Source organism: Brachypodium distachyon, chromosome 2 (genome assembly GCF_000005505.3).
Source record: "Brachypodium distachyon strain Bd21 chromosome 2, Brachypodium_distachyon_v3.0, whole genome shotgun sequence".
NCBI classification, from domain to species: Eukaryota; Viridiplantae; Streptophyta; class Magnoliopsida; order Poales; family Poaceae; genus Brachypodium; species Brachypodium distachyon.
In genome coordinates, this window is record NC_016132.3 from 11,246,434 (window position 1) to 11,272,791 (window position 26,358).

At 43.7% G+C, this 26,358-nt stretch overlaps 3 protein-coding genes across 8 annotated transcripts; 2 read left to right on the forward strand and 1 right to left on the reverse strand.

Annotated features, from left to right (window-relative positions):
• The first annotated feature begins 1,721 nt into the window (after positions 1-1,721).
• On the forward strand, positions 1,722-8,200 carry LOC100823246 (acyltransferase-like protein At1g54570, chloroplastic). 4 transcript variants are annotated; one of them, XM_024459753.1, is made up of 13 exons: positions 1,722-2,247; positions 2,433-2,484; positions 3,910-3,965; positions 4,147-4,305; positions 4,410-4,514; positions 4,672-4,778; positions 5,003-5,142; positions 5,256-5,361; positions 5,519-5,652; positions 5,740-6,109; positions 6,325-6,438; positions 7,145-7,230; positions 7,302-8,200. In XM_024459753.1, exons 1-13 carry the CDS (start codon positions 1,902-1,904, stop codon positions 7,600-7,602), a joined length of 2,076 nt encoding a protein of 691 aa, XP_024315521.1. In that variant the 5' UTR covers positions 1,722-1,901; the 3' UTR covers positions 7,603-8,200. The 4 variants fall into 4 exon arrangements, with proteins under 4 accessions (XP_024315521.1, XP_024315522.1, XP_003565752.1 ...); XM_003565704.4 differs by having other exon boundaries at positions 1,725-2,247; positions 5,021-5,142; XM_024459754.1 differs by lacking the exon at positions 4,147-4,305.
• Positions 8,201-15,878: 7,678 nt separating this feature from the next.
• On the reverse strand, positions 15,879-18,862 carry LOC112270913 (U1 small nuclear ribonucleoprotein 70 kDa-like). Its single transcript, XM_024459528.1, has 2 exons — positions 17,785-18,862; positions 15,879-15,942 (listed from the first exon to the last, which is right to left on the reverse strand). Exons 1-2 carry the CDS (start codon positions 18,315-18,317, stop codon positions 15,927-15,929), a joined length of 549 nt encoding a protein of 182 aa, XP_024315296.1. The 5' UTR covers positions 18,318-18,862; the 3' UTR covers positions 15,879-15,926.
• A 660-nt stretch (positions 18,863-19,522) lies between these two features.
• Positions 19,523-26,002, forward strand: LOC100834906 (cysteine-rich receptor-like protein kinase 4). 3 transcript variants are annotated; one of them, XM_014899712.2, is made up of 8 exons: positions 19,523-20,076; positions 21,192-21,432; positions 21,715-21,819; positions 21,959-22,140; positions 24,671-24,881; positions 24,971-25,208; positions 25,327-25,477; positions 25,564-26,002. In XM_014899712.2, exons 1-8 carry the CDS (start codon positions 19,747-19,749, stop codon positions 25,870-25,872), a joined length of 1,767 nt encoding a protein of 588 aa, XP_014755198.1. In that variant the 5' UTR covers positions 19,523-19,746; the 3' UTR covers positions 25,873-26,002. The 3 variants fall into 3 exon arrangements, with proteins under 3 accessions (XP_014755198.1, XP_003567683.2, XP_010230874.1); XM_003567635.4 differs by lacking the exon at positions 19,523-20,076 and having other exon boundaries at positions 20,083-21,432; XM_010232572.3 differs by lacking the exon at positions 19,523-20,076 and having other exon boundaries at positions 20,083-21,432; positions 25,551-25,740.
• The last annotated feature ends 356 nt before the right edge of the window (positions 26,003-26,358 follow it).

Genomic DNA, 26,358 nt, shown 5'->3' on the forward strand with positions numbered 1-26,358 from the left:
TACAAACTTGATCAAAGTCTAAAATATTTGACCTAGAACAGTTAAAACATCTTCTATTTTCTAATGAGGGAGTACTTTAGCTATGTACCGGAATAAATGCTAGGCGGGAAAGGACCAAACAACATGGATGGCAGGAAAAAGAAAAGACAGGAACAATAGAACAATTTTTGGGACAGAACAACCTATTGTACAATGTCTTCGAAGGTATTCCCACATTTGGGTGAGATGGCACTCTGGCTGTTCTCAGGCTTTGCAATGACGTTCTCACGCTAATTCGAAAATGACATTAATGTTAAAGTGCATATAATTTGTTATTTGGTGTTCCACCGCTCCATATAATAAAGCATATCATGTTTCACTAGGACAAGACGTTGACCAATAATTACTCTAATAGTATATGACTTATAAGATACTATGAATTACAGTTATTACTAAACACTCCTTCCCTTCTGGTATACAGGAACGTTCAACAAATATCACGATTCCATCTGTTTTCGTGATCTCCTCGATTCCCCGGTGTTGCCATCGGTATGTAAACAGTAAACTCATGTATTAATTGCCTGCAATTGACGAAACATTTTCTGCCCAAGAAATCGCATTGACCAATTAAACTGCCTAATTGATTGCCATTTCTTTCTTTTTTTTGAGGTCATTGCCATTTCTTTCTTTTGCATGCCGAAAAGATTGTGTCAAACCCCCTTTACTGAATAATTTAATCCCTATCCACACGATTAAATCGTTAATTCAGTTTTAATTACACTGCACCATGGTCATTAACACAACACAATTTCCACCTATTGATTGGTCGATTAACGGTTCGAAATTTCAGGCTTACAAGATGTGATCTACTTGGTACGGAGATATGTGAAATATCATCCATGTATACCACTTTAAAGATAACTAAAAGTTGGCAAGCATCCCAAATTGTCGATGCAGCGCCTCTGAGACGGTTTCTGACATGGGTGACCCACGGGTCAGTATGTGGCCACCGTTTCACCCGTTGACGTGCGTCTGCCAACGTGGCAAAGGGCGTGCATATCCTTTACCTGGCCTAGCTCGAACCACACCACTTCTGTCCCATCCCTATTCTCTCCTCTGCCTGCATCTCTCCCGGCCAACAAAGACAGGCGACGACAACATGTTCGACAACCACCATGCTTCTCTCTCGGCATGGTTCCTTGGAGCGACGAATCTAGCGTTGTGAGCATTCTCCCCTGAGGAGCCGATGTTATCTGTAGCCATTACCATCAAGAGATAAGCAGGTGGGGGAGAAGAGAGTGGTGTGGTCAGACTAGTCGGGTTTGTGCCCTAGCTGGACCAGGCAAAAGAGGAGAGGAACCCCATTTGCCACATCGGTGGACGCAAGATAACCGGTGAAACGCAATGTCCATTTTTTTGACTCGTGGGCCGTGTATATAAAAAATGTCTTAAAGGCGCTAAAATTGACCATTTTGATGAGGTGCAAACTTTTAACCAAAAATGGAGTGATGGTTATATAAAAAATATACTCCCTCCGTCCAACAAAGAATGTCTCAACTTTGATTAAATTTATACACTAAGTCATGTATACATGCAAATTTTGACAAACTGGAGTCATTTTTTGTTGGACGGAGGGAGTACTCACAAAAGTGGCAGCTCCCTGCAGCTAAAAATCCATATGTGATGGTTTTGTGCAATATTATTCAGAATTAAATAAAGACCACCACGACAGAAATGGAGATCTTCATTTAGATTTTTCTCCCCTAAATCAATTTGCTCGTCTTCGATGGTTTAAAACCGCGATCACTAGTGCTTCATCGCGACGAGGAACGGAGCCTTCTCTCCTCGCGTCCCTTGCTCCTCCTCCCCTGTTCCCTTTTTCTTTCTACAGTCAAGTGATCCTCGAATCCTATCCTCTCGCCATGTCCATTGTCCCGCACACTGTTCTCCGCCCGTTCGGCGTAAATCCGACGAGTCGCTATCTTCGGCGGCATGCCTCTTTGGGCCTCCGCGCGAGCTCCGTCGATGCAACGAACCGGAAGGACGACTTGGAGACGGAGAGTAGCAAGAAGAAGAGGACGAAGAAGTCACCCTTGGAGGCTCTTCACGACGACGGGTTTGGGAGCGTCACCATGAAGGACTACTTGGAGGCGGCGAGGCCCATGATGCCCAAGGACGACGCTGGGCCTGGGCCGCCGCGGTGGTTCTGCCCGTTGGAGTGCGGACGGCCGGTGGTGGACAAGGCACCGCTGCTCATCTTCTTGTCAGGTTAGTGTCCACTCAGCGATAAACACTAGCCAATGATACGAGGAATACTGTTGTTCGAAGCAGAATCAACGGTCCTAACTCAACATTGTCAAGGGATGTTGTAGATGGTAGAACCATTATTGCAAATAGACTTTCCTCTGCTCGCAGTCTAATGCTGTGTTTTTTTCGAATTGTTTGGACCACAGGAGTCGATGGTGTTGGAATGGAGCTCATTTTGCACCACAAATCTTTGGGCAAGTGAGTATCCTTTCTTTATTTATTACTCCATTAAAATGTATTTTAAAGGTTTTTCTAGGGGAAATATGAGGTGAAAACCACACTTATGGTCAGGGGCAGACCCAGAGAAATAATGGTACGGTATCCTTGTGTGAACCATATATATTTTTATGTAAATTTAAGGGTGCCACATAAGGTTTATATACAAAATACTCCTTCTGTCCCAAAATAAGTGACTGGAATTGCCATAGATTATTATACAAATTCACGTCATTTATTTTGGGACGGAGGAGTACAACAAAGAAACAATAACTACCATGGTTCATGTACACCTGGGTAAGGTAACGTGCGTACGCCCCTGATTACGGTGAAAACTATGCAAATTTCATATAAAAAATTAGAGATTTCAAAAAATTCTAAATAAATATCATATGTTGGGGATGTGATATTCTACTAATATGCAAAATTTTAATCCGAATCTCATTACCTTCGGAAGGAATAAAAAAGAGAAATATATAAGTGAATAATATCAAACAATGAAGAACCACTATCTATGCTGAATTTCCTTTTTTATTGCCCTAAACGAGATTGAGTTTGGACTTAAAATTTTATGCATGTATAAAACATCAATTCCTTAACATATGCACTTTGTTTAATTTTTTTTACAGTAGCATTTTAAAATTGGCTTTACGGAGTGTTCACCGTAAATATGATTTTCACTGAATACGTCCCTTTTTTAAGGTACTCCCTTCGATCCATATTAGGTGTCGCTGATCGGAGGGAGTACCTATTATTGGTCGTAGAACAATAGTATAAATCTATTCCAATCGTTAGTTATTTTGGGGGCATTTTATTTAGACTTGTTTTTTCTTAGCATTTTGTTTTTGTAAGTAAGGGCATGTTAGTGCGTCCATTCGGTGCGTACGATCCACATCCAGTTAGCCCATTTTCGATCCGTCAATACCATGTTTATTTATGCGTACTTTTTTCTCTTTCTTTAAGCGTTTACCTAAGCATTCTTGCATTGAGATCACCTGAATCCATTGATATTTTGGTAAATTGTGAAACTAGAATTGACACATCCATTAATACCATCTTTATTTTTTATGCACTCCATGTGTTGTTCACCTTTTATTTTTCCATTTTTGATTCGAGTATATTTTCCTCTCCCACTTAACAGAACAGACAGAACTCAGTACATGTATTTTATCACAATTCTTGTTTATTTAACTTAACCTACTATACAAAAAGTAACTCCAACTGAGGTGCAAATGGACAATAGATGTAAATTCTGGAAACGATTATTACTTTCTGTTATATTTTTCAGGGTATGATTTTGACCATGATAATCGTGTCTTATATTCCACTTTTCCTTTATTCCTTGGATGGACTAAATCTAAGTTCAAATTTATAATTTAATTTTTGTTCTTTGCTTTTTATGCACAGGGTATTTGAGGTTTGCTGCTTCCATATACCAGTAAATGACCGTACACCATTTGAAGGTACACCTATTTAGTTATTATTTGCATTAGTTTGACATGTTCATGTCCGTATAAGTACCTGACCTTTTCTACTTCTTTTTAGGGGAAACAGTAGATGAATTACCTACCTGACCTTTTCTACTTGCTATGTAGAAAACCTAGAATCAGTAAATCTTAAACATTTTAAATACAATGCATACAGGGCTATTACAAATGGTGGAAGCTTATGTACAATATGAGAATGCTTTGTCACCAAAGAGACCAATATATATTACTGGAGATACTTTTGGTGGATGCTTGGCAATTTCAGTGGCGGCTCGTAATCAAAAAATTGATTTGGTTCTTATATTAGTAAATCCAGGCAGGTGAAATACATTTTTATGTACACAATGATATGTCGTGTCATCTTGTGATCGAAATATTGTTACTGGTTTTAGGATATTACAGTATAATCTGTTTTTTCAGCAACATCATCTGCAAAATCCCCGTTGCAGGCAATATTGCCTCTTTTGGAAGTGGTGCCAAGCAACCTTCCGGTTACATATCCTGACCTTCTCAGATATTTGATTGGTATGTTTCTCTTAACTTGCCAATTATGCCCATATATCTAAATATAAGTCCCGATAGTGTGGTTACAGTGTAATTTTTTTTCTTCCTTTATGCCGTTTACTTCAGTGACAATGAGTAATCCGTGCCTCCTCAAAATATTGTCTGTTTGTTGAAATAGGTAACCCTCTTAATGTGGCTATGGTTAGCATTCAGAACAATCATTCCCCTCAAGAGACTCTGCAAGAGTTTTCAGAAAGTCTTACTTCAATGCTACCTTTTGTTTCAGTAAGTCATAGTTTTTAAAAACTTTTTTATCTACAAATTAGTTTTGTAGTGGGTCAATGTATTTTTTTATTATTATAGCAATATCCTTTTTAGCTTTTAGCATAATTTGTTACTCAAGTGGAATTGCATGGTCTGCAATAGTGACACTGTCTAATGACTAATGTCCTTATAGGACAAAATTACTGGGCACAAGCATATAGTATTGTTATTGTTTCAAGAATTAGTGCTTATTTATTTCTCAGGAACTGGCACATGTCATACGAATGGATACTCTTGTATGGAAACTCAAGCTTCTCAAGTCAGGTGTGGCCTATGCCAATTCTCAACTTCACGCGGTACAAGCAGAAGTTCTACTTCTTGCCAGGTACGTACCTTTTGTTTACAACATCACACATTTGGTAGCTCATTGAGTTCTACTTATTTATACATTTGGATTTACGAATTCGATCTGACACTGTATATGCTTTTGGGATTTAGTGGCAATGAGAATCTTCCGCCAAGTGGAGAAGCAGACCGACTGTTTAAGACGCTGAAAAAGTGCAAAGTTCGATACTTTAGGAACCGTGGGGATAAACTACTTATGGTACAGACTACTGTGCTCATCATTTTTCTAATAGATCGTTTACGATCTCTTTTATGTTTTCACTTCATCGGTCGATTTGAAGTGCTTATGCTGAGCAGTCTAAACATTTGATATTTTGTAGTAGGAAAATTCTGAAATCTTTGTGGCACTTGGACAGGAGGATGGCTTCAACCTGCTAACTGTCATAAAAGGAGCCAGCATGTACCGTCGCAGTAGACAACGGGACCCGGTGACCGATTACCTCCCACCTACATTAAGTGAATTCAAGAGAACATATGGTGAAGATTTCAAGTATGTATTTAAACTCTCCAAACCCATATTGCACTTTCACATACTAGAACAATTGAACTCATCAGTACGAAGCTGAAACATGTGCAGACTGTTTCATCAGTTACTGAGCCCAGTAATGCTGTCTACGATGAAAGATGGAGAAATTGTGCGTGGTCTTTCCGGTGTTCCTGACAAAGGTCCAGTCTTGTTTGTGGGCTATCACCAACTCTTGGCCATGGAGATGTTCGCACTTTTTGAAGGGTTCTTGGGAGAGAAAAAAACAGTTATCCGAACTGCGGCCCATCAAGTATTTTTTGTTGGAAATTTTGAGATTTTGCGCCAAGAACTGTCTCTATTTGACGCATTCTCTATGTACGGCGCAGTTCCTGTCAGTCCGATCAATACGTACAAGTCGTTCGAGAGAAATGAATTTGTTCTCCTCTATCCCGGTGGAGTGCGGGAAGCTCTACATAGGAAGGTTTGTTTGAACTCTTTTTCTGCTACTCCCTCCGTCCAATAAAAGATGTCTCAACTTTGACTAAATTTGAATGCATCTATACACTAAGTCATGTCTAGATACATTCAAATTTTGAGAAACTTAAAACATTCTTTGTTGAACGGAGAGAGTAGTACGCACACAAGAACTTGATGTCTCCTGCTATGTTTTACTCCGTATTTTATTGCACTTGGCAGGGCGAAGGATACCAATTGTTTTGGCCAGATCAACCAGAATTTGTAAGGATGGCAGCGCGGTTTGGTGTTACTATTGTACCATTTGGTTGCGTCGGAGAAGATGACTTTCTTCAGGTAGCCTTTTCTGCCTCTATACATGTCATGTTTTACAGTGGGCGGAGCAAGAGGGGTGTGCGGGCGAAGGCCAAAACAAAATTTGTACGACTAAAACAAACTGAGTTTCAAACTGAAATCTGTAGCCTTGGGCGAAGGGCAACACACGTTTCCAATCTAAACCCAAACTAGTACCACCTCGGTTCCATAATTCTCTCAAATTTGCCCAAAAATGAATGTATCTGTTCTTAAAAAGTGTCTAGATACACGTAAGATTTCGACAAGAATTATGAAACAGAGTGAGTACATGTTAATGAACAAAAATGGGGTGCCCCAACCCCACTAGCTCTGTTGTTGGATTTACATATTATATTGTACTACTCCCTCCTCCAATAAAGGATGTCTCAACTTTAACTAAATTTGAATGCATTTTGTACTAAGTCATGTCTACATACATCTAATTTTTGACAATTTGAGACATCTTTTGTTGGACGAAGGGAGTAGTAAAATTTATATTCTACTCCCTTCAATCCATAATAAGTGTCTCGGATTTAGTACAACTTTTTTTTGAGCAGCCTGAATTTAGTACAACTTTGTATTAAGTTAGTATAAAATCTGAGACACTAATTATGGGAGGGAGTGCATTTTAATGACGAGTAGAATTCAAAATAAATCTTAGTATTTCACGTCTCTTGTATTTTAGATGCATACTATGTTCTTTCTGCAGATAGTTCTGGACTACCATGATCTAAAGAACATCCCCTATATCAAAGACCAGATAAAATCATTCAATGAAGATTTGACAGGAATAAGGTCAGATTTGTAGCCCCATGTTTGTTTTTCCTTCAATAAAGACTGTTAAACTTTGCACACTTGGGTTTCAGAGATACTGTCAAAGGAGAAGAAGGGAATCAGACTTTGCATATGCCTGTTGTTCTCCCTAAAGTACCAGGTCGGATGTACTTCCTGTTCGGAAAGCCAATTGAGATGAAAGGAATGGACAATGTATTGACGGATCGGAAGGAGGCAAACCAAGTGTATCTGCAAATCAAATCCGAGGTGGAGAACGTCATGTCTTACCTCAAGAGGAAGAGAGAGCAAGATCCTTACCGGAGTATCACGCGGCGCACGCTGTACCGAGCAACCCGGGGTCCGTCTGCTGAAGTGCCGACTTTTGATCCGTGACGGGGTATCATTCGACCATGTCGATCAGGTTCCACTGTCAAAGATAACGGAACAAATTCAGGCTCAGCAAATTCAAAGTTCAAAGACTAGAGATTCTGAACAGACTTACAGGCTAAATGCCTATTAAGTGCGCGTGACAACTTTTGACCATGTTTCAAATTGTTGCTTCTCTTAATGCTCCCTCCATTTCAGGCGTATTTTGTTTCGTTAAGACAAGCCTTTGACCAAGAATTGCTTTATTAATATGTAAGTTATATGATACGAAACCATGCTCATTAGCAAGAGCTTTTAAAAACGAATCCACTGATATGAATTTCATGTACTCCCTCCGTCCAACAAAGAATGTCTCAACTTTAACCAAATTTGAATGCATGTATACATTAAGTCATGTCTAGATACATCCAAATTTTGACAACCTTGAAACATCTTTTGTTGGACGTAGGGAGTATGAAAAAACACATATCAATAGAGTTTTCGTTGGTCAAAGGCTTGTCTTAACGAAACAAAATACGCCAACCTTTGTGAAATGGGGGAAGTATGTTACTTTGTTTGAGGCGCACAAGAATTCAAAACCATCGTGAGGCTCCTTTGATTCAAAGGGAATTCTTTGGAATTTTTGTACTCTCTCCGTCCCATATTAAGTGACTCAAATTTGTCCAAATATGAATATATCTATGCCTAAAAGCGTCTAGATACATGTAATAGAAAATCACTTAATATGGGATGGAGGGAGTAGGATTTAGATCCTTTGGAAAATTTCCTTTGTTGGTTGATTGATTCATGGGAACAAAATCCTAATTTTTTTCTTAAGGATTCATTTGCAGTCTGTTTTGAGGGAAAATTTCCATCCACCAATGTTTTTACAAATCCTTCGTTTCTCCTGTGGTGTGTCAAGCACACAAGATGTTAATTCATGAAGCCTCAATACTGTGATTTTCTTATTTTTGTGTTTTAGAAATCCTATGACCAAAGGGGTCTGAAAGGAATCGGTGGGGAAATTCCTAGCAAATGGATTCTAGCAAACGTTTTTTTTTCCAAACGATCTTTTCGATCGGATTCCACTATCATAAAGATAACGGAATACACCCGAGTTTGCCCACATAGTTCACACATACTTGCCGCCTGTTGGCTAACAAGAACACATGCGCAAGTTGATAGCAAACAAACATATAAGGTTCACAAGAACAGAGAAAAAAAGAAATGACCAGCACATAGGGCTGGGACACGGTAGTCGTTCATCACAGCAGAGACAGAGCGATGTTGAAGATAGCTTCCAGGTTTATGTCTCTCGCGCATCAGCCTTCGTCTTCCTCGTCACCCCGTGTCGTGTCTTCCGCTGCATCATCTTCTGGAAGACTTGTGTTTGGCCCGGGGCTTCCCCTACCCAGCCTCCTGTCTAGCCGAGCTTGCATTTCATGGTGTGCCAAAGCTCCTGTCAAGAGGTTAGTTTTGTCCGGTTCAGTTTGCAAGCCTGCCCAGTAGCGAAGAAAGGCACATGCATAGCAGATGATCTCAGAAGGAGAGCGAATCAGCTTATGTTCAAAGCAAGCTCTGTTACGCAGTTTCTAGAGAGCCCAGCAAAGTGCTGCAACCCCCACTACTTGTAAGTTTCGGGAAATCGGCAAATGGTGAGAAATCCACCCAAAAAATTGTGAAAAACAGGCTGGTCGAGTAGTAGAACCAATAGCCATACTGAGGACACTCCAAGCATATTTAGCAGCACTACAACCAAAGAAAAGGTGGTGTATTGTTTCATGATTATCACAGAATTTACATCTAGTATCACCTATCCAGTTACGTCTGGTCATATTGTCCTTTGTGGCAATAGCATTATGCCAAATGAGCCAAAGCCAAACCTTAATTTTCAAGTGTGCTTTCCGAAGATGTGCAAACGATCTGTCTCTCCTACCCCAAAATAGGTTGTCATACATAGATTTCACAAGTAAATTCCAGATTTGGTCCACTTCCATTTTGGTTTATCTTTCTCCTCAGTTAGAGCCACCCCCCATAGTTTGTCATGTAACCTATTTAGGTCCATTTGCAGGACAGGACCCAGCCAATGCCGAAAGTGAGGCGCCATCTATTGTCATAGAGCTCCCTAATAGTGCAACCCACCTCTTGATTGATATCAAACAGGTTTGGGAACAGCTAGCACAGAGGAGTGTGACCACACCACGCATCACCCTAGAAATCTGTAGATCTACCATCCGCAATCACAACACACCTACCCTGTAAGTAGATCTGTCTTAGGTGGAGCAAATCCCCCCAGTAAGCTGAGGTCCTAGGTCTGCGAGCAGCATGAAAAATCCCTTTTCCCCTTAAGTATTTGGCTCTAACAATGTCTTGCCACATCCCCTCTTCTTGTTCTAGTTTCCACCACCATTTCCCCATAAGAGCTATGTTATATCTAAGTAAGTCTTTCACACCCAGGCCTCCCTTCTTTTCGGGTGAGCAAACCAGATTCCATTTAACTAAGTGGTATTTCTTCTTTTGGTGGCCTCCTTGCCACAGAAATCTCCTTCTAACTTTATCCATTTTTTCAATGGCCGTTTTAGGTAGAACATACATGGACAAATGATAAGTAGGAGTGCTAGTCAGGCAAGCATTGAGAAGGGTCACTCTTCCCCCAATTGACAAAGCACTTCCTTTCCAGTCATCAAGCCTTTTGATAAGCTTTTCTTCCAGAATATCCCAGTCAGTAACTAGCAATCTATCAGGACTGACTGGCATGCCAAGATATTTCATGGGCCAGTTACCAATTTGGCAATTGAACAGGTCTGCATGGGTCTGAGCTTTCTGTGGATCAGTACTAACCAGTGTGATGTCACTTTTTAAGAAGTTAATTTTGAGACCAGACATGGAGTCAAAGAGGTAGAGAATAAGTTTCAAGTTTCTAGCCATTTCCAAGTTATCTTCCAGCAGAAGAATGGTGGCATCTACATATTGTAAGGTAGCAATACCTTTATCTATCAGATGAGAGACTAGCCCCACAAAAGATTCACTTTGTTGTCCAGCTTTGACCATTTTGTAAAGACATTCAGCAGCTAAGTTAAACAAGAAGGGAGTCAGAGGATCCCCCTATCTAACACCTTTGAAACTACCAAAATTTCTCCCCATAACATCATTTACTTTGACACATAATATCCCTCCTCTAATAATAGAATTGAACCACTTAAGACAAAGAGGGCTGAAGTTCATCCTTTGGAGACAGTGAAAGAGAAATTGCCAGTAAACTTTATCATAAGCCTTCTCAAAGTCAAGTTTTAGGACAATCCCCTGCTGTTTTCTGAACTTTGTTTCCCTAAGGATCTCTTGTAAAGACATGACCCCATCCATGACGTTTCTTCCTTTTATAAAGGCATTCTGACCAGGTGATATCATCTTAGGCATCAAAGGGCCTAGCCTGAGAGTCATCCCTTTAGTAAACATTTTGAATAGCACTTTCAATAGACAGATAGGCCTATATTTTTGAATCCTGTCAGCATCATCCCCTTTGGGTAGTAAAGTAATGACCCCATAGTTTACTCTATTCAAATTAAGTGTACCCTGATGAAAGTCAGTAAAAGCAGCAAGCAGATCTGTTTTAATGATCCCCCAGCACTGTTGATAGAATTCAATAGGAATTCCATCAGGGCCAGGGGCCTTATTAGGTTTCATACTGTCCACAATATTTTTGACTTCTTCTGCAGAAAAAGCTTGATCTAACAAATCATTATCATGAGTAGTTAACTGTTCTTCTACTGTCCACATCTCATCTCTTAGTCTACAACCAAAACCATCTGCAGGTCCAAAGAGTTGTTTGTAGAAATCAGTGACATGTTGCAAGAGATTCTCAGTCCCTTGTATAATCTCATCCTCATTCGTAAGTGAGAAAATCAAGTGCTTCCTTCTTTTTCCATTGGCAATTCTATAGAAAAAGGTACTGTTCTCATCCCGCTTAAGCAACCAATTAGTACTAGCTCTTTGATGCCAAAAATCTTCTTTCCTAGCATAAAGTTCCAGTAACTTGGTGTTGATAGAACTTCTCCTAGCCAACTGTGTAGAGGACAGTGGCTGAATCTGTTCCAAGCCCTCAAGATCCCGTAGTTCATCAGAGAGGTCCCTTTTTAACTTAATGTCCCCCCCCCACCCCCCCAAGATTTATACCCCAGCCCTTAAACACTTTGGAGATTTTCTTCAGTTTTTCCTGTATAATACCCAGGCTGTCTGTAGCTACCATAGGGGTCTGCCAAACCTGTTGAACCTTATTTAAAAAATCAGGGTGTTTGTCCCAACTGGTGTCAAACCTAAAGGTCTGCACCTTCTTTTCCTTTTTGTCCATAGTATCCCAAAGTAGGGGATTATGATCAGATAGCTTCCTAACTAATTTCTGCACCACAGTCAGAGGAAAAAGATTTTCCCAGGGGCTACTAATAAGAATCCTATCAAGTTTTTCTAAAGTAGGATCCTCCTGACCATTAGACCAGGTAAATTTCCCCCCACCAATATCCAAATCTCTGGGCCATGAGTATTAATGACAGCATTAAACATGTCAATCCACTTAGAGTTCTTAAGATTTTTGTTTTTCTCAGTAGAGAATCTCATGATATTAAAATCACCACCAATCATAAGAGGAAGGGACTGATTAGAACAGACAACAGCTAACTCTTGCAGAAAGTCCTCCTTTCCATCATCCTGGGCAGGGCCATACACACAAACTAAGTGAAATTCTAGCAAGCTTTTCTTATCTCTCACTTTAATTCTTAGAAAGAAATCACCTTGAGAAAAGTTCAACAACTCAAATTTTGAAGTTCTAATTCCTCCCAATATATCACCAGATTTTCCCTTGGAAGGTATCCAATTCCAGGAGAATTGATGCAGAGGATCAATTCTCCTGAAAAAGGCATCAAAGTAGGTAGATTTCATAGTTTCCTGAAGGCCCACAAAGTCTAAATCATGATCCTGCATAAGTTCTCTTACATAAGCATTCAAACCTTTCTTCCCCACACCTTTGTAGTTCCAGAACAGACCTAACATGAATATTTAGGATTTTTCTTCCTGGTCCTAGTAACAGGCAATTGTCCACACAAAGGGTGGAGAGGACCCAAGGTACTATCAGAGGATAGATCTTTAGGTTTCCTGTGGACTAAGACTTTTTCTTTTTATCAGACCTGATTTTCTTTTTAGTTTATTTAGAGATAACAGGGGTAAAGTCTTTCTCATCCTCTTCAAAACACATGTTCCCTTTCCTAGTCAAGTAACAAAATAGTACCATCCCCAATCACATCTCCCTCAAGTAGGTCCTCACTATCTTTTTGAGCAAGACCATGTCTTGCAATTTCTAAATCTTTCAGAATATTGATTTGTTCTAAAGGAAGTGAGTTAGGATCTATACCAAATTCAAGAGCTCTACTTAAAACATCATCATCATCTAAGACAACAAAGGACTTGCAGAAATTAAGATTGGTATCTGCCATGGTCTTCTGTGGAGCAGCATAAGAGACTTGTGAAGATAAGTTCTGCAGCCTGGAACTTTGTCTGATCACATGAGGAGGAAGGACAGTCTCCACTTGATCAATAAAGTTGCCTTCAGGTACCTCTTGGGAAAGGGGCAGCTCAGGTTGTGACTCCACTTCAGACACAAGATCAGATGTAGTCATCTGGCACTCAGGTTGAGCATTCAGCCTAATATGCACTTCTTCCATAGAAACCTCTTCTCCCTCTTCAAAAGATACATGACTCAGCTGAGAATCACTCATGGCAAGAGAATCAGCACTATCAGCAGGCAGTTGCACAACAGGCTGTTGAAAAAATTGCTTGTATTCCTGAGTCCACATAGATATCTTATCACTAGAAGTCTGTATCAGTTGGTACAGGAAGTCCTGGAAAGATAACCCTTCAAAAGGATCCTCAATTGGAGCAACATCTCCCATAAGCTTCAGCATGAAAGGACTGCCAACAGCAGCAAAGGACTGAGCAACCTTTTGATGCACATCAGATAAGACACCAAAATTCCGTGACAGATTTAAATCAGCTAGAATTATCTGGTTGAGAACTTGATGTGAGTCAGAGTGTCCTGGGTTGTGACTAGAAGATTGACCAGGATCTCCATAACTGGAAAACTGACTAAAGCCACCATATCCCAACATGTTCACCTGGTTAAGAAGATAGTCTTCATCCTCCTCCTCTTCTGCTACATGAGCCAGATGAGTAGAGCAAGATGGTGCAGGATCTTTCCCTTTCCTCTTATAATAAAAAAGAACCAGATCAGTACAAGTAGATCCAACAGTGACATAGGAACTCATTTGATGCCCACTTCCAGCTCCACCAGCCACACATGTGTCAGCAAGAGTCCCAACATTCACAGGTTGGGGATGTCCCTCAACTCCTTGTCTTTTGTTGGACATATCTTGTTCACCATCACCAGCATCAGCAATAAGGACACCATTTCTCTGAGCTCTAATTTGAGCAGGATCAATCACCTCCCTAACATATTCAAACTCATATAGACCATAAGCTATAACCTGACGCATGCATAACTCAGGAAAGTAACTCAGATGAAGCAAGAGTTTCTCAGTAGGAAATCGGACCAGAAATTCAGTAGAAGAAATTGGTTTAGCAAAGAACCGCGAAGATGAATCAGGTCCAACCCATTCCTTAAACTCAATCTCAATCTGTTTCCCAGTAGCAACACACTTGATCACTGTAACCATGCCAAAGTGTAGATCCTCTCTAGTCTCAACAGCAGTCTCATCAACATGAATGGAGAAAAAACCCTGACCAAAAGCCTCACATCCCAGGAACGGCGCAACATATTCCCAAGGTTTTTTGTTAGGACAAGTAGGCACAGAGTGCCCAATACCATCACAACCACCACACCGCAGAGGGGCAGGCGTTCCACCCAGAATCTCTGAAGCGACCGCCCCCATACACGGGTTCGGTCGTGCTAGTCCCTGGATCGACTCACTAGCACACACAGTTTGAAGATGTAATATCATAGAACAAAGGTCTCAATATTACAACGTATCATCCAGAATTTAAAAGTACTTACAACTCACATAACCCCACGGGTTAGATGGAAATAAAACAACTGTTTAGCAACGGCAAGCGAAAGATACAAGGGCACATCAACACCACGGTGAGAGCGTGTTGGAATATAGGCCCGTAACCCAAACAAGCAGAATGTAAATGTTACTCGTCGTCGGATTTTCCTGCATCATTAAACGATGCAGCCACTAGGGTCAATACATTGAATGTATTGGCAAGATTCACCGGGAATTATATCAGAACCTACCAAGTATATGCATAATGTGGCAAGGTGGAGTTCAAGGCTATTTGCATAAAAACTTAGTTATTTAATCCTATTTTTTAAACAAATAGATTTTATCACTATTGGACATGGGATAGACACACCCATGCTCCTATTAAACTAAGGACATTGAGTAGACACATCAATGCTCCTAAACCCAAGTTCAAACCATTCATTTTATTAAGAAATTAGAATGAGTGAGACTTTCCTTACAGCTCCACATCTAGTTGCTCAAATTGTCCATTGCCGGGGACACGGCTAAGTACTTAGTTTTAACGCTCTCGAGAGTTTGTACACATTCCCCACAAGAAACCGATGGGTTAATCCCTTGTTGTCCTCAGGGTAGAGTAGCAACGGCATCGATTACGAGATTTTCAGAGGGTATTCCCTAAACCACGAGAGAATCACGCTCCCCCTACACAGCTACCTCGGTACAATTACTCGGGTCTAGGTTCATACAACTTACTCTTGTCTCGCCAGAGCCCATATAGCATTGTGGTTGTACTGGAAGCTGCTAAATAGGAAACTAGTCTAGTCTCGGTTACCCCAGGTGGCATTCCACATTTGCAACGTAGGCGCTCCCCGAATCCACGGAAGAGACGTCCATGGACTATCCATTCCCGAAACCACGGGAACTCGACTCAGAGGGACCCATAGAAATGGACCTGACGCCGCTAATCCTCAAAATCCTCAAAGCAGCCCACCCATGACGGTTCATTGAATTAATTGTTTTGCCTTACTCTAATAAAACATTTCATATCGCCAAAGGCATAACAATATCATAATGTAGTTATTTCTCCCGCGATACTACCATAGCTCAGCATTCAACTACAATCGATGGCAATTTTTGTAGCAAGGTAATGGCAAGGGTAAACTATACTACCTGAGATTTATAGCTAGCATAGAGGTACGAGTAATATTCCTAGTGCATCTAATAAAACAACTAGTGCATAGTAAAATATTTAGGGAAATGATCAAAGTGAACTTGCCTTGTCCCGAGTTGTCGTGGCTATCACACTCTTCGCAACAACAGGGATTACACTCCACACAATCTAAATAAAAGAAAACATACACACAATAAACACAACATTCAATACAAAAACATGCTATGATGCATATGTCATGATGATGCACACTTAGTTTACTTCTAAATATAACAAGTTTAGTTTCTGTTTTGAAAGGCTTCTCAAAAGATTTGGACAGATTATACAATAAACAAAAGATAATTATTATGCATGAAACAAGGATGGGCTTTAATTAAAAGATTATATGGTTTTTGCAAACATAGAGCAATATTTAAACTCCTAGGGTCATGTCATTCATAAAATAATTTTCTGTTCTGGTCCTAATGGACAAAAACAAGCTTAAATCATTTTACAGCAAGCTAACATGCTCAAAACCATTTTGAAATAATTCATTTGAAATTTAAACCATATTCAACCATTCTGTAATTTTCTTCTGGAAAAGTTGTTCGAAATTGAAATTCAACTGTGCCAAAATATTCTACAAGTTGTGAGGATTCCAGAAAGGTGCGGATCATAATTTTTGGACAAGCGGTTTAAAAGTTATGATGCTTTGAATAACTGGGGACTTTTCTGCAAAAGTGCTATTTTAATTTCGGCCGAAAATTAACTTAACATGCTTCGCCACGTGGCAGTGCAGGATTGGTCCGGTTCGGTTCGAGCTAGGGTTTTACCAAGGCGGCGCGGGGGGCCAGAGCTGAGGGAGACGGGCGGCGGCGCGGTCGGGCGGACGGCGGACGGCGGTGCGGCTTGGTGGATAGGACGGCTCGGGGGAGAACGGTGCGGACGAAGGCGGTCGGCTCACGGGTGGAGCGGCGCGAGCGACGGCGGCGGCGCAGTTGGGGCGCGGGACGGACGGGCGGCTCGGAGACGGCCACGGGCGGCGACGGCTCGACGCTGCGATGCTCCAAAATAAAAAGCGTCTGCGTCAAAATGTGCGCACGAGAGAGGAGAGAAGGAGAAATGCGGCCGACGGGTGAAGAACTCACCGGGGCGGCGGCGAATCGCGAAGAACGGCGGCGACGTAACGTACTCCGGCGAGCAATTAATCTCTAACCGAAGCGAAATGGGGTGTGAGGCTTGGGGGAAAGATAGAGGAGGCCGAGAGCTTCAAAGTGACGTGCGGGGTTTTGGATATGGTGGCTCGTGCGCGACGGAATCGCGAGAGGAGTCGTGGGGTGGTTTTCGGGCGTGCGTGCCGTGGAAACCGGATGGCAGTCGGAGGAAGAAGGGCGCGTGGGGTCCATCTGGCATTGACCGCGGGCGGCTCGGGCGCGGGCGGCGCCGGTCGGTTCGTCCCGGTTCGGCCGGTCCGGTCCGGTCCGGTTTGGCTCGGTTTTTCTTTTCTTCTTCTCTATTTTCTGTTTTTGAAGCTCAAAATGGATTCAAAGCTCCAAATCACTCCAAATAAATTGCAACAAAATTTGTAAAATCATATTTTCATATGATCTAATTTTTGGAACAAGAATTTCCTCAAAATAAAATATTTAAAAATACATTTGCCAATAAAATGGCTTTTAGGGCCTTTTAGGCTATCAAAATAAATTATTTTTCAAAGTAATTTCAAAAGTGAATTTATGGGATAGCTATATATATGCATTAAATCCCTTTTTATACCAATACCTTCATGGGTTAAAATACAAAATGCTCAAAAGCAAGATCGAAGCCCAAATTCAAATCAAGGCACTATTTGCAAAAGATTTTCTGGATAAATTTTAGGGTTTTCAAATGTGATCAAATGCAAAGGTGACATGATTCTTATTATATGCAATGCATATGAAGGGTTTTGAAAATTGGGACGTTACAATCTCCAAATCAGTATCCCCCCTCGGAACAGAAGGATGTAGCGGAACCTGATTAGTCAAAACATACCTCGAGCGTGAGACCGCAGCAGTGGCCGAAGAAGTGCTAGCCACAGCTGCACCCACGATGGGAGCAGAGGGCGAAGAAGGAGTAGCAGAGATCACCCCTCTCTCCCGCTGCATCTCCCGACGATGACTCCAGCGGTCGTGATCCGCGCCCGAGATGGGGACACGTTCACCTGCCGCCGCCAAGCCTTGCGCCCGAAGTTCCTCCTCCAAGTGCAAATCCTCCCTCTGACGTTCCTCCAGCCGACGAATCTCCTCCGCACGATGAGGATCCGCCTCCTTGATGCGCTCCAGTTGGAGCCGCTTCTCCTTCGTGCGTTTCAGATCTGCAAGGCGCCGCTCCTCCAGACTGCGGGCCGCACGAGCACGATCCTCCTCCCGAAGACGCTCCTCCTGCGCCACCAGAGCCGCATTGTTGCGCCAATCGTCGGAACCACCGCGTCCACGACCTCCCAGCCCCCCGCTGCGAGGTGGTGGTCGAAGATTCCGCGTAGGGGAACGTCGATCACCACACACCCGAGGTCGTTGCCGCTCCATGGTCGGACCAGCCGCAACCTACGCGATAGATCTGGAATCGCCTGGGATCCCGGATTGTGGAGAACTAGAAGAAGAATAAGGATCAAACTCACGGGTGGCAAAAGTACTTTGTAGAAATACCACTCCACACGGTCTAGGGTTTGTCGCCGCCACCGCTTCACACGAGTGACGAATGGGAAGCACCTTGCACTAAAGGCCGAGAATATTCTCAATCAATCCCACAGGGTTGGTAGCCGCGGCTTGACCCCAGCCATTGACTAGGCCAGACCAAGGCCCCATTGTCCCGGGTGGAACACCATGTGCGGACCACCAACATGAACAGTGGCACAAGTGCGAACCAGAAGCCCAGTACTGTGCCGCGGCTCGGCATGCAGCTCCTCGCGAACCACAGAATGTGATCGCCAGGGTGAACACGGCGCAATCCGCTCCTCCACGGCATCCCACTCCTGTACCACAGAACACGGCTTCACCAAGGGCAACCGCCTCCGTGGATCAGATGCAATATCAACTCGCGTCGAACGAGTGAGACATTCAGAACCAGATTCATCGAGATACACCGTAGAGCAGGGCCGCAAAGAAGGAACAGAACGAGACCGCGTCGCAACATCGGGCGGCACAACCTTGGCAATCGAAGCATGGAAGGACACCGTGGCGTCAATCTGTCGACCAACCACCACCGCGTGACATGGACATGAGATGAGACAGAATTCCGCAATCGGGCCTAGGTGACAGAGCGGGCGATCATCAATCGGAGAACCATCCACATCGAGAAGGAAGAGACGATCCTGCGGAGAAGGAAGCAGGATGAATCCCTCGTAGATCGGACGAGCATCATCTTGTAAGGAGATAGCGTATCTAGCCTCCCAGCAGAGCGGAAAGGGAACGAGAGCTTCAGAATGGTTCATGATTCCTCCGGAGCCCATTGTTGTAGCTTTGCATGCGCGCATCGTCAGATCCGGTAGAATTCATAGCTTGCTTGCTCTTGTGGTTGCAACCTTCAATTCATATTTTGTGGTATCTGCTCTTGGGCGGCGGCCTCCACCCACACCATTAATGTAAGAAAAAAGTGAAGGCGCCGATTCTAGCAAACGTGGTATCACATGAATAAAGCTTAGTTGGCATTGTTGAACCGTGGTTCGCTGAACTTATCTTATAATCTTTTATGTAAAAATATACACGAAAGTAAAAAAAAATTGTTCAGTAAACACGAATATAACGAAAACGAACAATCCACCGTCTAAGTATGCGTTAGCAAATGGACGGGACTTGCCTGTTCCCGTAGCTCCTGTCCGTACCTGTAATCGGTTACGTGGCGAGTTGCGACCATCCTTTACCTCCCTCTCTGTTTTTTAATTGCAAAAACTCGAACCGAAATCGCCAAGACGTGCAATCTCATCCCCTTTCCCTATCGGAACTCCGACGAGGAGCGATGGAGTCATATAGCTTCCCCCCGTGGCCGTGTCCTCCGGTTCCGGTCGAGCCCTCGTTCCTCCCGACGCCGGTCCTCCTTCCGTCGCCGTCCTCTTTCATCCTCCGCGGACCGCGGTCCCTGTCGTCCTGCCACCGACGAGTTGCCGAGGCGCGGTGCGGCGCGGCTGTGAAGGCAGCAGACGCAATGGGGCTGGCGCCGGCGGCCAGACTGTATCCTTGGCTCGGGGGGTCGGGGTCCTCGTGCGGCGCCTCTCCTTCCGCCTGCAAGGAATTCTCTCGCGCCGGCCTGCAGCTAGCTGACTCGGCTCTCCACCTTCAGAGAACACAGGTAGAGTAGATTTTTCCTCAGTCCTTGCTCTGATTTGATGGGAACTGCAGCTCGCTTAGTCGCTTGTGATTTGGAGAAATTGCTTTCTGCTACTGCCTATTCCTTGGTTGTGTATTTGATGGGACACACGGGCAGAATCTTCCTCCATTCATGTTTGCCTTTAGCAGTGCTGAATAATCCCCGCCTACCGTAGGAAACTTCCCTCGTCGTCGTCTAGACACTGTTGTTATTCTTTCGACGCGGCATGATTTCGGTTGAAAATTCCGGCTTGACGGCTAGCCAATTACATGGGCCCCAGGGCATTTCCATGTGATGTTGATAGGAGTGAGTCAACGGTCGTTAACGTTGACAGAGTGCATCATCCATAGGGACCCGCGACTGCGTGACATTTTTTATTTCGAAAAGGAGGGATCCGGACTCTGCATCAATCAATGCACTGCATGACATAAGTAACCCGCTGTGCGTCGCATTGTTTTATGACAAAAAAATACCCCAGGAACATGTGCGCAATGGCCATGGCTATCCTCCTCCTGCTGCTGCCTCTCGCCGCAGCCCAGCCGCTGTGGCCATCCTGCGGCAGCGGCGGCACATACACAGCAAGCAGCACCTACGAAGCCAACCTGAGGCTCCTGTCGTCCACCCTCCCAAAGAAAGCCGCGTCTAACACCACTCTCTTCGCCACCGGCACCGCCGGCGATGTTCCCGACACCGTCTACTTCCTTGCGCTCTGCCGCGGGGACATGATCGACGCTTCCGCCTGCGAGGACTGCCTGGCCACCGCCTTCCAGGACGGGCAGAAGCTCTGCCCGTACAATAAGGACGCCACCTTGTACTACGAGCACTGCATGATTAGCTTCTCCAACCAGAATTTTCTCGCCACCAACGACAATGGCCGTGTGCGCATCCTCGTTAACCAAGGGAACATCACGGCAAATGCCTTTTCCTTCCGGCTCTTGTTGTTCAGTCTTTTGAACAGCACGGCCCGAGCGGCCGCAGACAGCTCGAGGAGGTTCACGACTTCGCGCATAGACGTCGGTTCTGGCCTCCCGACGCTGTACTGCCTTATGCAGTGCACGCCCGACCTGACAGCCGATGAGTGCGCGGCCTGTTTCCAGGGTTTCCCACAGCTGCTCCAGTACTTCGACGGAATGAAAGCTGGTCAACTTCGCGGGATTCGTTGTAGCATGAGGTACGAGCAATACCCATTCTTTCCAGGGGACCCGATGCTGCTTATTAGCAGGATCAACGTGGTCTCGGCAGTTCCAGCGACCAACACTGCCCCAGGAACGCCATTTACCGTGTATCCAGTTGGGGCACCACCACCGGAGACACAAGCGACCGTCCAAGAACAGCACGGTATGTAATAATGTAAAATTCTGATAGCACAGTTTTATATTACTCCTCCCGTCTCAAAATAGTACAAATCCATGTCACTTATTCCAGAACAGAGGGAGTATTTAATAGGGTAGTTTCTAGCTTGTTAAAAGTCTCGCGTGTGGTAGACTGGTAGCATCTTTCAGACTTGCAAACCAGAGCAGCTGAGCTTAGCAGTTGAATTATTGGGACACCGAATTGGTTATGAGATTTTGTACAAAATTGCAAATTTACTGTGCACTGATACTGTGTTATTATGCTTAGGACGGAACTCAAGTAAGCTGTGGGTTATTGGTATCTCCGTTCCATTACTATTGATACTGCTCTGCTTTATCTTTGCCATTGTATGGATAAGAAGACAGAGAAAAGGTATGTTCTAATTTATCACGCGTCACAATAACGTTCTTCAAAAGAACAACTGCCAACTTTTTGATCTACTCACCCTTCTTTGGGTAATCAAAGGTTTGATCCCAAATTAATCCTGTATTCATGTGTCTGCTCAACCTAGGAAAGGCAAACTTGCAGAATCAAGCTGCCGCGAATAGAGTGGGAGAAGATGCACTGCTCTGGAGATTGGAAGAGAAGAGTTCAGACTTCACCCTCTTTGACTTTTCTGAGATATCGGACGCTACGCGCAACTTTTCAGAAGAAAACCGACTTGGGCAAGGTGGTTTCGGTCCTGTCTACAAGGTAAATGAAAGGTTTATTTTTGCAGGGAAAAAACAAAAGGGATGACTGGATGAGTCAACAAATCGTATTAACAATCAAAAAAATACAATCACGTTTCCTTCCGAAAAACATATTCACTCATGAGTTTCTGAAATAAATCTGAGACATAGATTTTACATTAACCAATACATTCGTGTTGTGCATGGGCAAAAGCACATTCTTGCATTTTTTTTTCGGTACATTCTTGCATATTTACAATACCATTATTTATAGTCGTCAGTATATAAGAGCATCTTCAACGGCATATCCATGTTTTGAGTACCCAAAATCAATATGGGTAGAGGAGTGAAAAAATTTGGATAGTCAAAACTTGTCCAACTTTCCTAGCATCCCTAAATCTGGATACCGTAATACACAACTTCCACCCCGGACCCACATGTCATTCTCCACTGTTCTTCTCCCCTGCCTTCGTGCTCATCGCTGCTCCAGTCCTCTTCCCATCGGTCGCTCGTGGCCGGACTCATGATGGGAGGAAGCCGACGGCGTTGCCCATCAGAGACGGAGCAGGCGGCGCGGTCGCGGCCGTAATCGGGGCGGCAGGCGACGGACGTGCAGCCCCTGCTCTTCTTACTCTCCGCATCTTGCCAAGGCAACGCTTGGGTCGGGCAGGGGGCGCCGCGGGCCAGATTTGGCGATTTCGTCGGGGAGGGGGCGTCGCAGGTGGTCGTGGGAGGCCGGCGATGACGCCATTGGCCGGATTCGACGGGGAAGGGGCGCGCGGGGCCGGATTCGGCGATTTTGCCGGGCGGAATCGGGGGAGGGCCCGTGGGCGGCGGCGCTAGGGCATCAGCTCGGGGCTGGGGGCCAGCGGGCGACGCTGGAGGTCGGGAGGCGAAGAGGACGAGCGGCGACGGTCTGCGGCGCCGCGCGCTACGGAGGCATCGGCCGTCTCCTCCTTCGATCTGGGCGGCGACCTGCGGCCTCGGGGAAGCAGCGTTGGGGGCAGGGAAGCACGGTGGTGAGGGGCGCAGGGGCTAGGCGGAGCGGCCGGCAGCGCGGGGACATCGGTTGTGCGGTCCGGTGGCCGGAGTGGGCTTCTTGCCGAGCGGGGATGAAATTTCAGGTTTGCGGCAGTTGGCCTTGCGCGTGGGATACGGTAGCTACCCAAATTCTAGCCGGAAATACGCATGTTTGGTTATTGAGGGGTAAATATGGGTAGCTATCCAGTTTTTTGGATATCCAACAAATATGGGTATGCTGCTGGAACTGGTTTTTAGGACAAAATATCTATATCGGCAGTTTTTGGGTATTCTTTTCAAATAAGAAATTGTGTTGCAATCTGCCTAGTTTTCTAACCTACGTTGGAAAATAAATTATAAAGATCGATTAAACTACATTGTTTATAGAACTTTGTTTCTAGGACTACGAGAAAGTAGTTAGCCGCATCAGCTACATATAGGTGCGGGGCATTTTCGATGTGGCTTTATAGGCGCAGGGCATTTCCGATGTGGCTTTGTTAACGGCAATCATGGCCGAATTGTCTTCTTTGGTCGCTGCATCCGTGCCTCGTAGTCTCCCTGCTGCTGGCTATCTGCCTCCACACTTAGTCCACACCATTGCAAACGCCATGCACTTGTACGTGTGCGACGTGGTACGTAGAATCAAGACAGCTTGCCTGATGAGAGGTACCCATCTGTCTGATTTGACCCAAATTGACAAATGGGGTACAAAATAGATAAAGCAATACTAGCACTAGTTACACAATATATACAGTTGGGACTTGACCATAAAGATACACGCATGTTGCTAATATATCCAGATTTACCAATATATCTCAACCAAATGGGATCAGCATAAGAAACATCAAATGAAGCTGTAATTGAAAAGAAAAGAAATCAGTAGTTGATAAACCAGTTTTATTTGTCCTTTTTGAATGTTGATTGGAATTCAGTAGTGGAAATTGAAGTATAAAAGAGTGAAATGGAACATAGTCCATGCCATGGATATGTGTTGTTGTATATGCAAAAAGTATTTTTCAAAAGAGAAAAGTACCTTTTTCGTCCCTAAAAAAAAATTCGTACTTTTTTCGTCCCTCAATTTTCAAAACCGGACACTTTTAATCCCTCGGTCCATCCAAAGTGGTTTTCCTAGCCACGTGTTTGGTTTTCGCATAGTTTTTTCACTTATTTTTTTCCAGTTAAGATATAGATGATGCGGATGGAGGAGAAGTACAACCAGTGCCTGGACGAGATCCAGAGCACGACGAGGCCAATTTCAACAGCCTCGGCGGTCACGGGATTAAGTGCAAACCAGACACGTGGCTAGACAAACCGCTTCGGATAGCCTTAAGGACTAAAAGTGTCCGGTTTTGGAAATTGAGGGATGAAAAAAGTACGAATTGTTTTTGAGGGACGAGAAATGAACTTTCCGACAAATTGAGGGACGAAAAAAGTACTTTTCTCTTTTCAAAATGAATATCATGTAATCCCTTTTCTGCCATTTCAGTGAAAATTCAATAGTGTATGGAATATTGTTTTATACATGTTTCCAGGGCCAATTACCAGGCGGGATGGAAGTTGCAGTTAAAAGGCTTGCCTCACATTCGGGACAGGGATTCACAGAATTCAAGAATGAAGTTGAACTTATAGCAAAACTGCAACACAATAATCTGGTCAGACTCTTGGGATGCTGCATTCAAGGAGAGGAAAAAATTCTGGTGTACGAGTATTTGTTAAATAAGAGCTTGGACTTCTTTATATTTGGTATTCACAATGTAGCTTACTACTCAACATGTCTTTCATCCATGCTATAAAATTATGTCTAATCTGTTGTTACCATGAGTGATGTGCAGATGGGAACAGAACAACTTTAGTTGATTGGAACAAACGCCGTTCGATAATCGAAGGGATAGCACAAGGTCTTCTGTATCTGCACAAGCACTCTCGTCTGCGCATAATACACAGGGACCTTAAGGCCAGCAATATTCTGTTGGACCAGGACATGAATCCTAAAATTTCTGATTTTGGGCTAGCAAAAATTTTCAGCTCAAATGATAGTCAAGGAAGCACAAAGAGGGTGGTGGGAACATAGTAGGCATATTCCCCTTAATTTATAGTACAGTTAATGCCTAAAACACCAGTAATTGTCTGATCACTTGAACTGAAAATTTTATTCAATATTTTTACTTGTGCTTCTGAATCATTTCAGTGGTTATATGTCTCCTGAGTATGCCTCTGAAGGCATTTACTCGATCAAATCTGACGTGTTCAGCTTTGGTGTTCTACTTCTTGAGATTCTTAGCGGAAAAAGGAATTCTGGTTTCCACCAGTATGGGGAGTTTCTTAACCTCCTTGGATATGTGAGTATCTTCTGAACTTGTACACACGAAAGTATGTTATCCTGTAGAAATTCTTGTCATGTATATCATGAAGAATGTTTCTCCAGGCATGGCAATTGTGGATAGCAGGAAGTTGGCTTGAGCTGGTGGAAGCAGACATTGCAGAGGAGATCCATACAACCGAGGCTAGGAGGTATATTAACGTTGCACTGATGTGCGTCCAAGAGAATGTAGATGATCGACCTACAATGTCAGATGTTGTTGGAATGTTAAACAGTGAGAGTGTTGTTCTTCCGGAGCCTAATCATCCAGCATACTTCAACCTAAGAGTATCTAAGGTACACGAATCGGCTACTGTTGTTGATCCATGTAGTATCAATGATGTTACAATCACTGTGGAGCCAGATGGCAGATGATTGTGTTAGCGGAATACCATACGATTCAACAAAAACATCCTAGAGACTTTCACAATGATGATCCGAGTGTAACTTGCTCCATTAGAGTCCTTGCGATATTAACGTCATCGTCGTGCGTACGTTTTTTTTCTCTCTACCTCTTCCCTTCACAAGTTCCTCTGATGGATAAAGAACAGCCAGTCGGTGTGTGTGATCCTTCTGATCGATGTGTGTGGAGAATGGACAACCAGTGCTCCTTTTATACGCTACCTACAGGTGCATCCCTTGGGCCGGCAGACGCGACGTTCCAGCGAACAGGCGCGTCACTCCACTGCCGTCCAGTTTCTTCGGTCGCATGCCAATTACTCACGCGCTAAATTAATGTGTTTGCCAATCACGCACGGGTGCATGCAAACGATGCGTCGTTTCAGGAGAAGGCGTCTAGTACTAGCAGTAATCGACCCCATGCATGCGCATCTGTTCAATGCTTTTAGCAAACCAGCAAGT

What these genes read in the sequence shown, in the direction of transcription:
- LOC100823246 (XM_024459753.1), top strand. Translation starts at nt 1,902, where the DNA reads ATGTCCATTGTCCCGCACACTGTTCTCCGCCCGTTCGGCGTAAATCCG. An exon ending in GAAGTTCTACTTCTTGCCAG is followed by an intron (nt 5,143 to 5,255) that starts GTACGTACCTTT and finishes TTTGGGATTTAG; the next exon opens with TGGCAATGAGAATCTTCCGC. An exon ending in GTGGGGATAAACTACTTATG is followed by an intron (nt 5,362 to 5,518) that starts GTACAGACTACT and finishes GCACTTGGACAG; the next exon opens with GAGGATGGCTTCAACCTGCT.
- LOC112270913 (XM_024459528.1), bottom strand. Translation starts at nt 18,317, where the DNA reads ATGGAGCGGCAACGACCTCGGGTGTGTGGTGATCGACGTTCCCCTACG.
- LOC100834906 (XM_003567635.4), top strand. Translation starts at nt 20,553, where the DNA reads ATGACAAAAAAATACCCCAGGAACATGTGCGCAATGGCCATGGCTATC. An exon ending in AAGAGGGTGGTGGGAACATA is followed by an intron (nt 25,209 to 25,326) that starts GTAGGCATATTC and finishes GAATCATTTCAG; the next exon opens with TGGTTATATGTCTCCTGAGT. An exon ending in TTCTTAACCTCCTTGGATAT is followed by an intron (nt 25,478 to 25,563) that starts GTGAGTATCTTC and finishes ATGTTTCTCCAG; the next exon opens with GCATGGCAATTGTGGATAGC.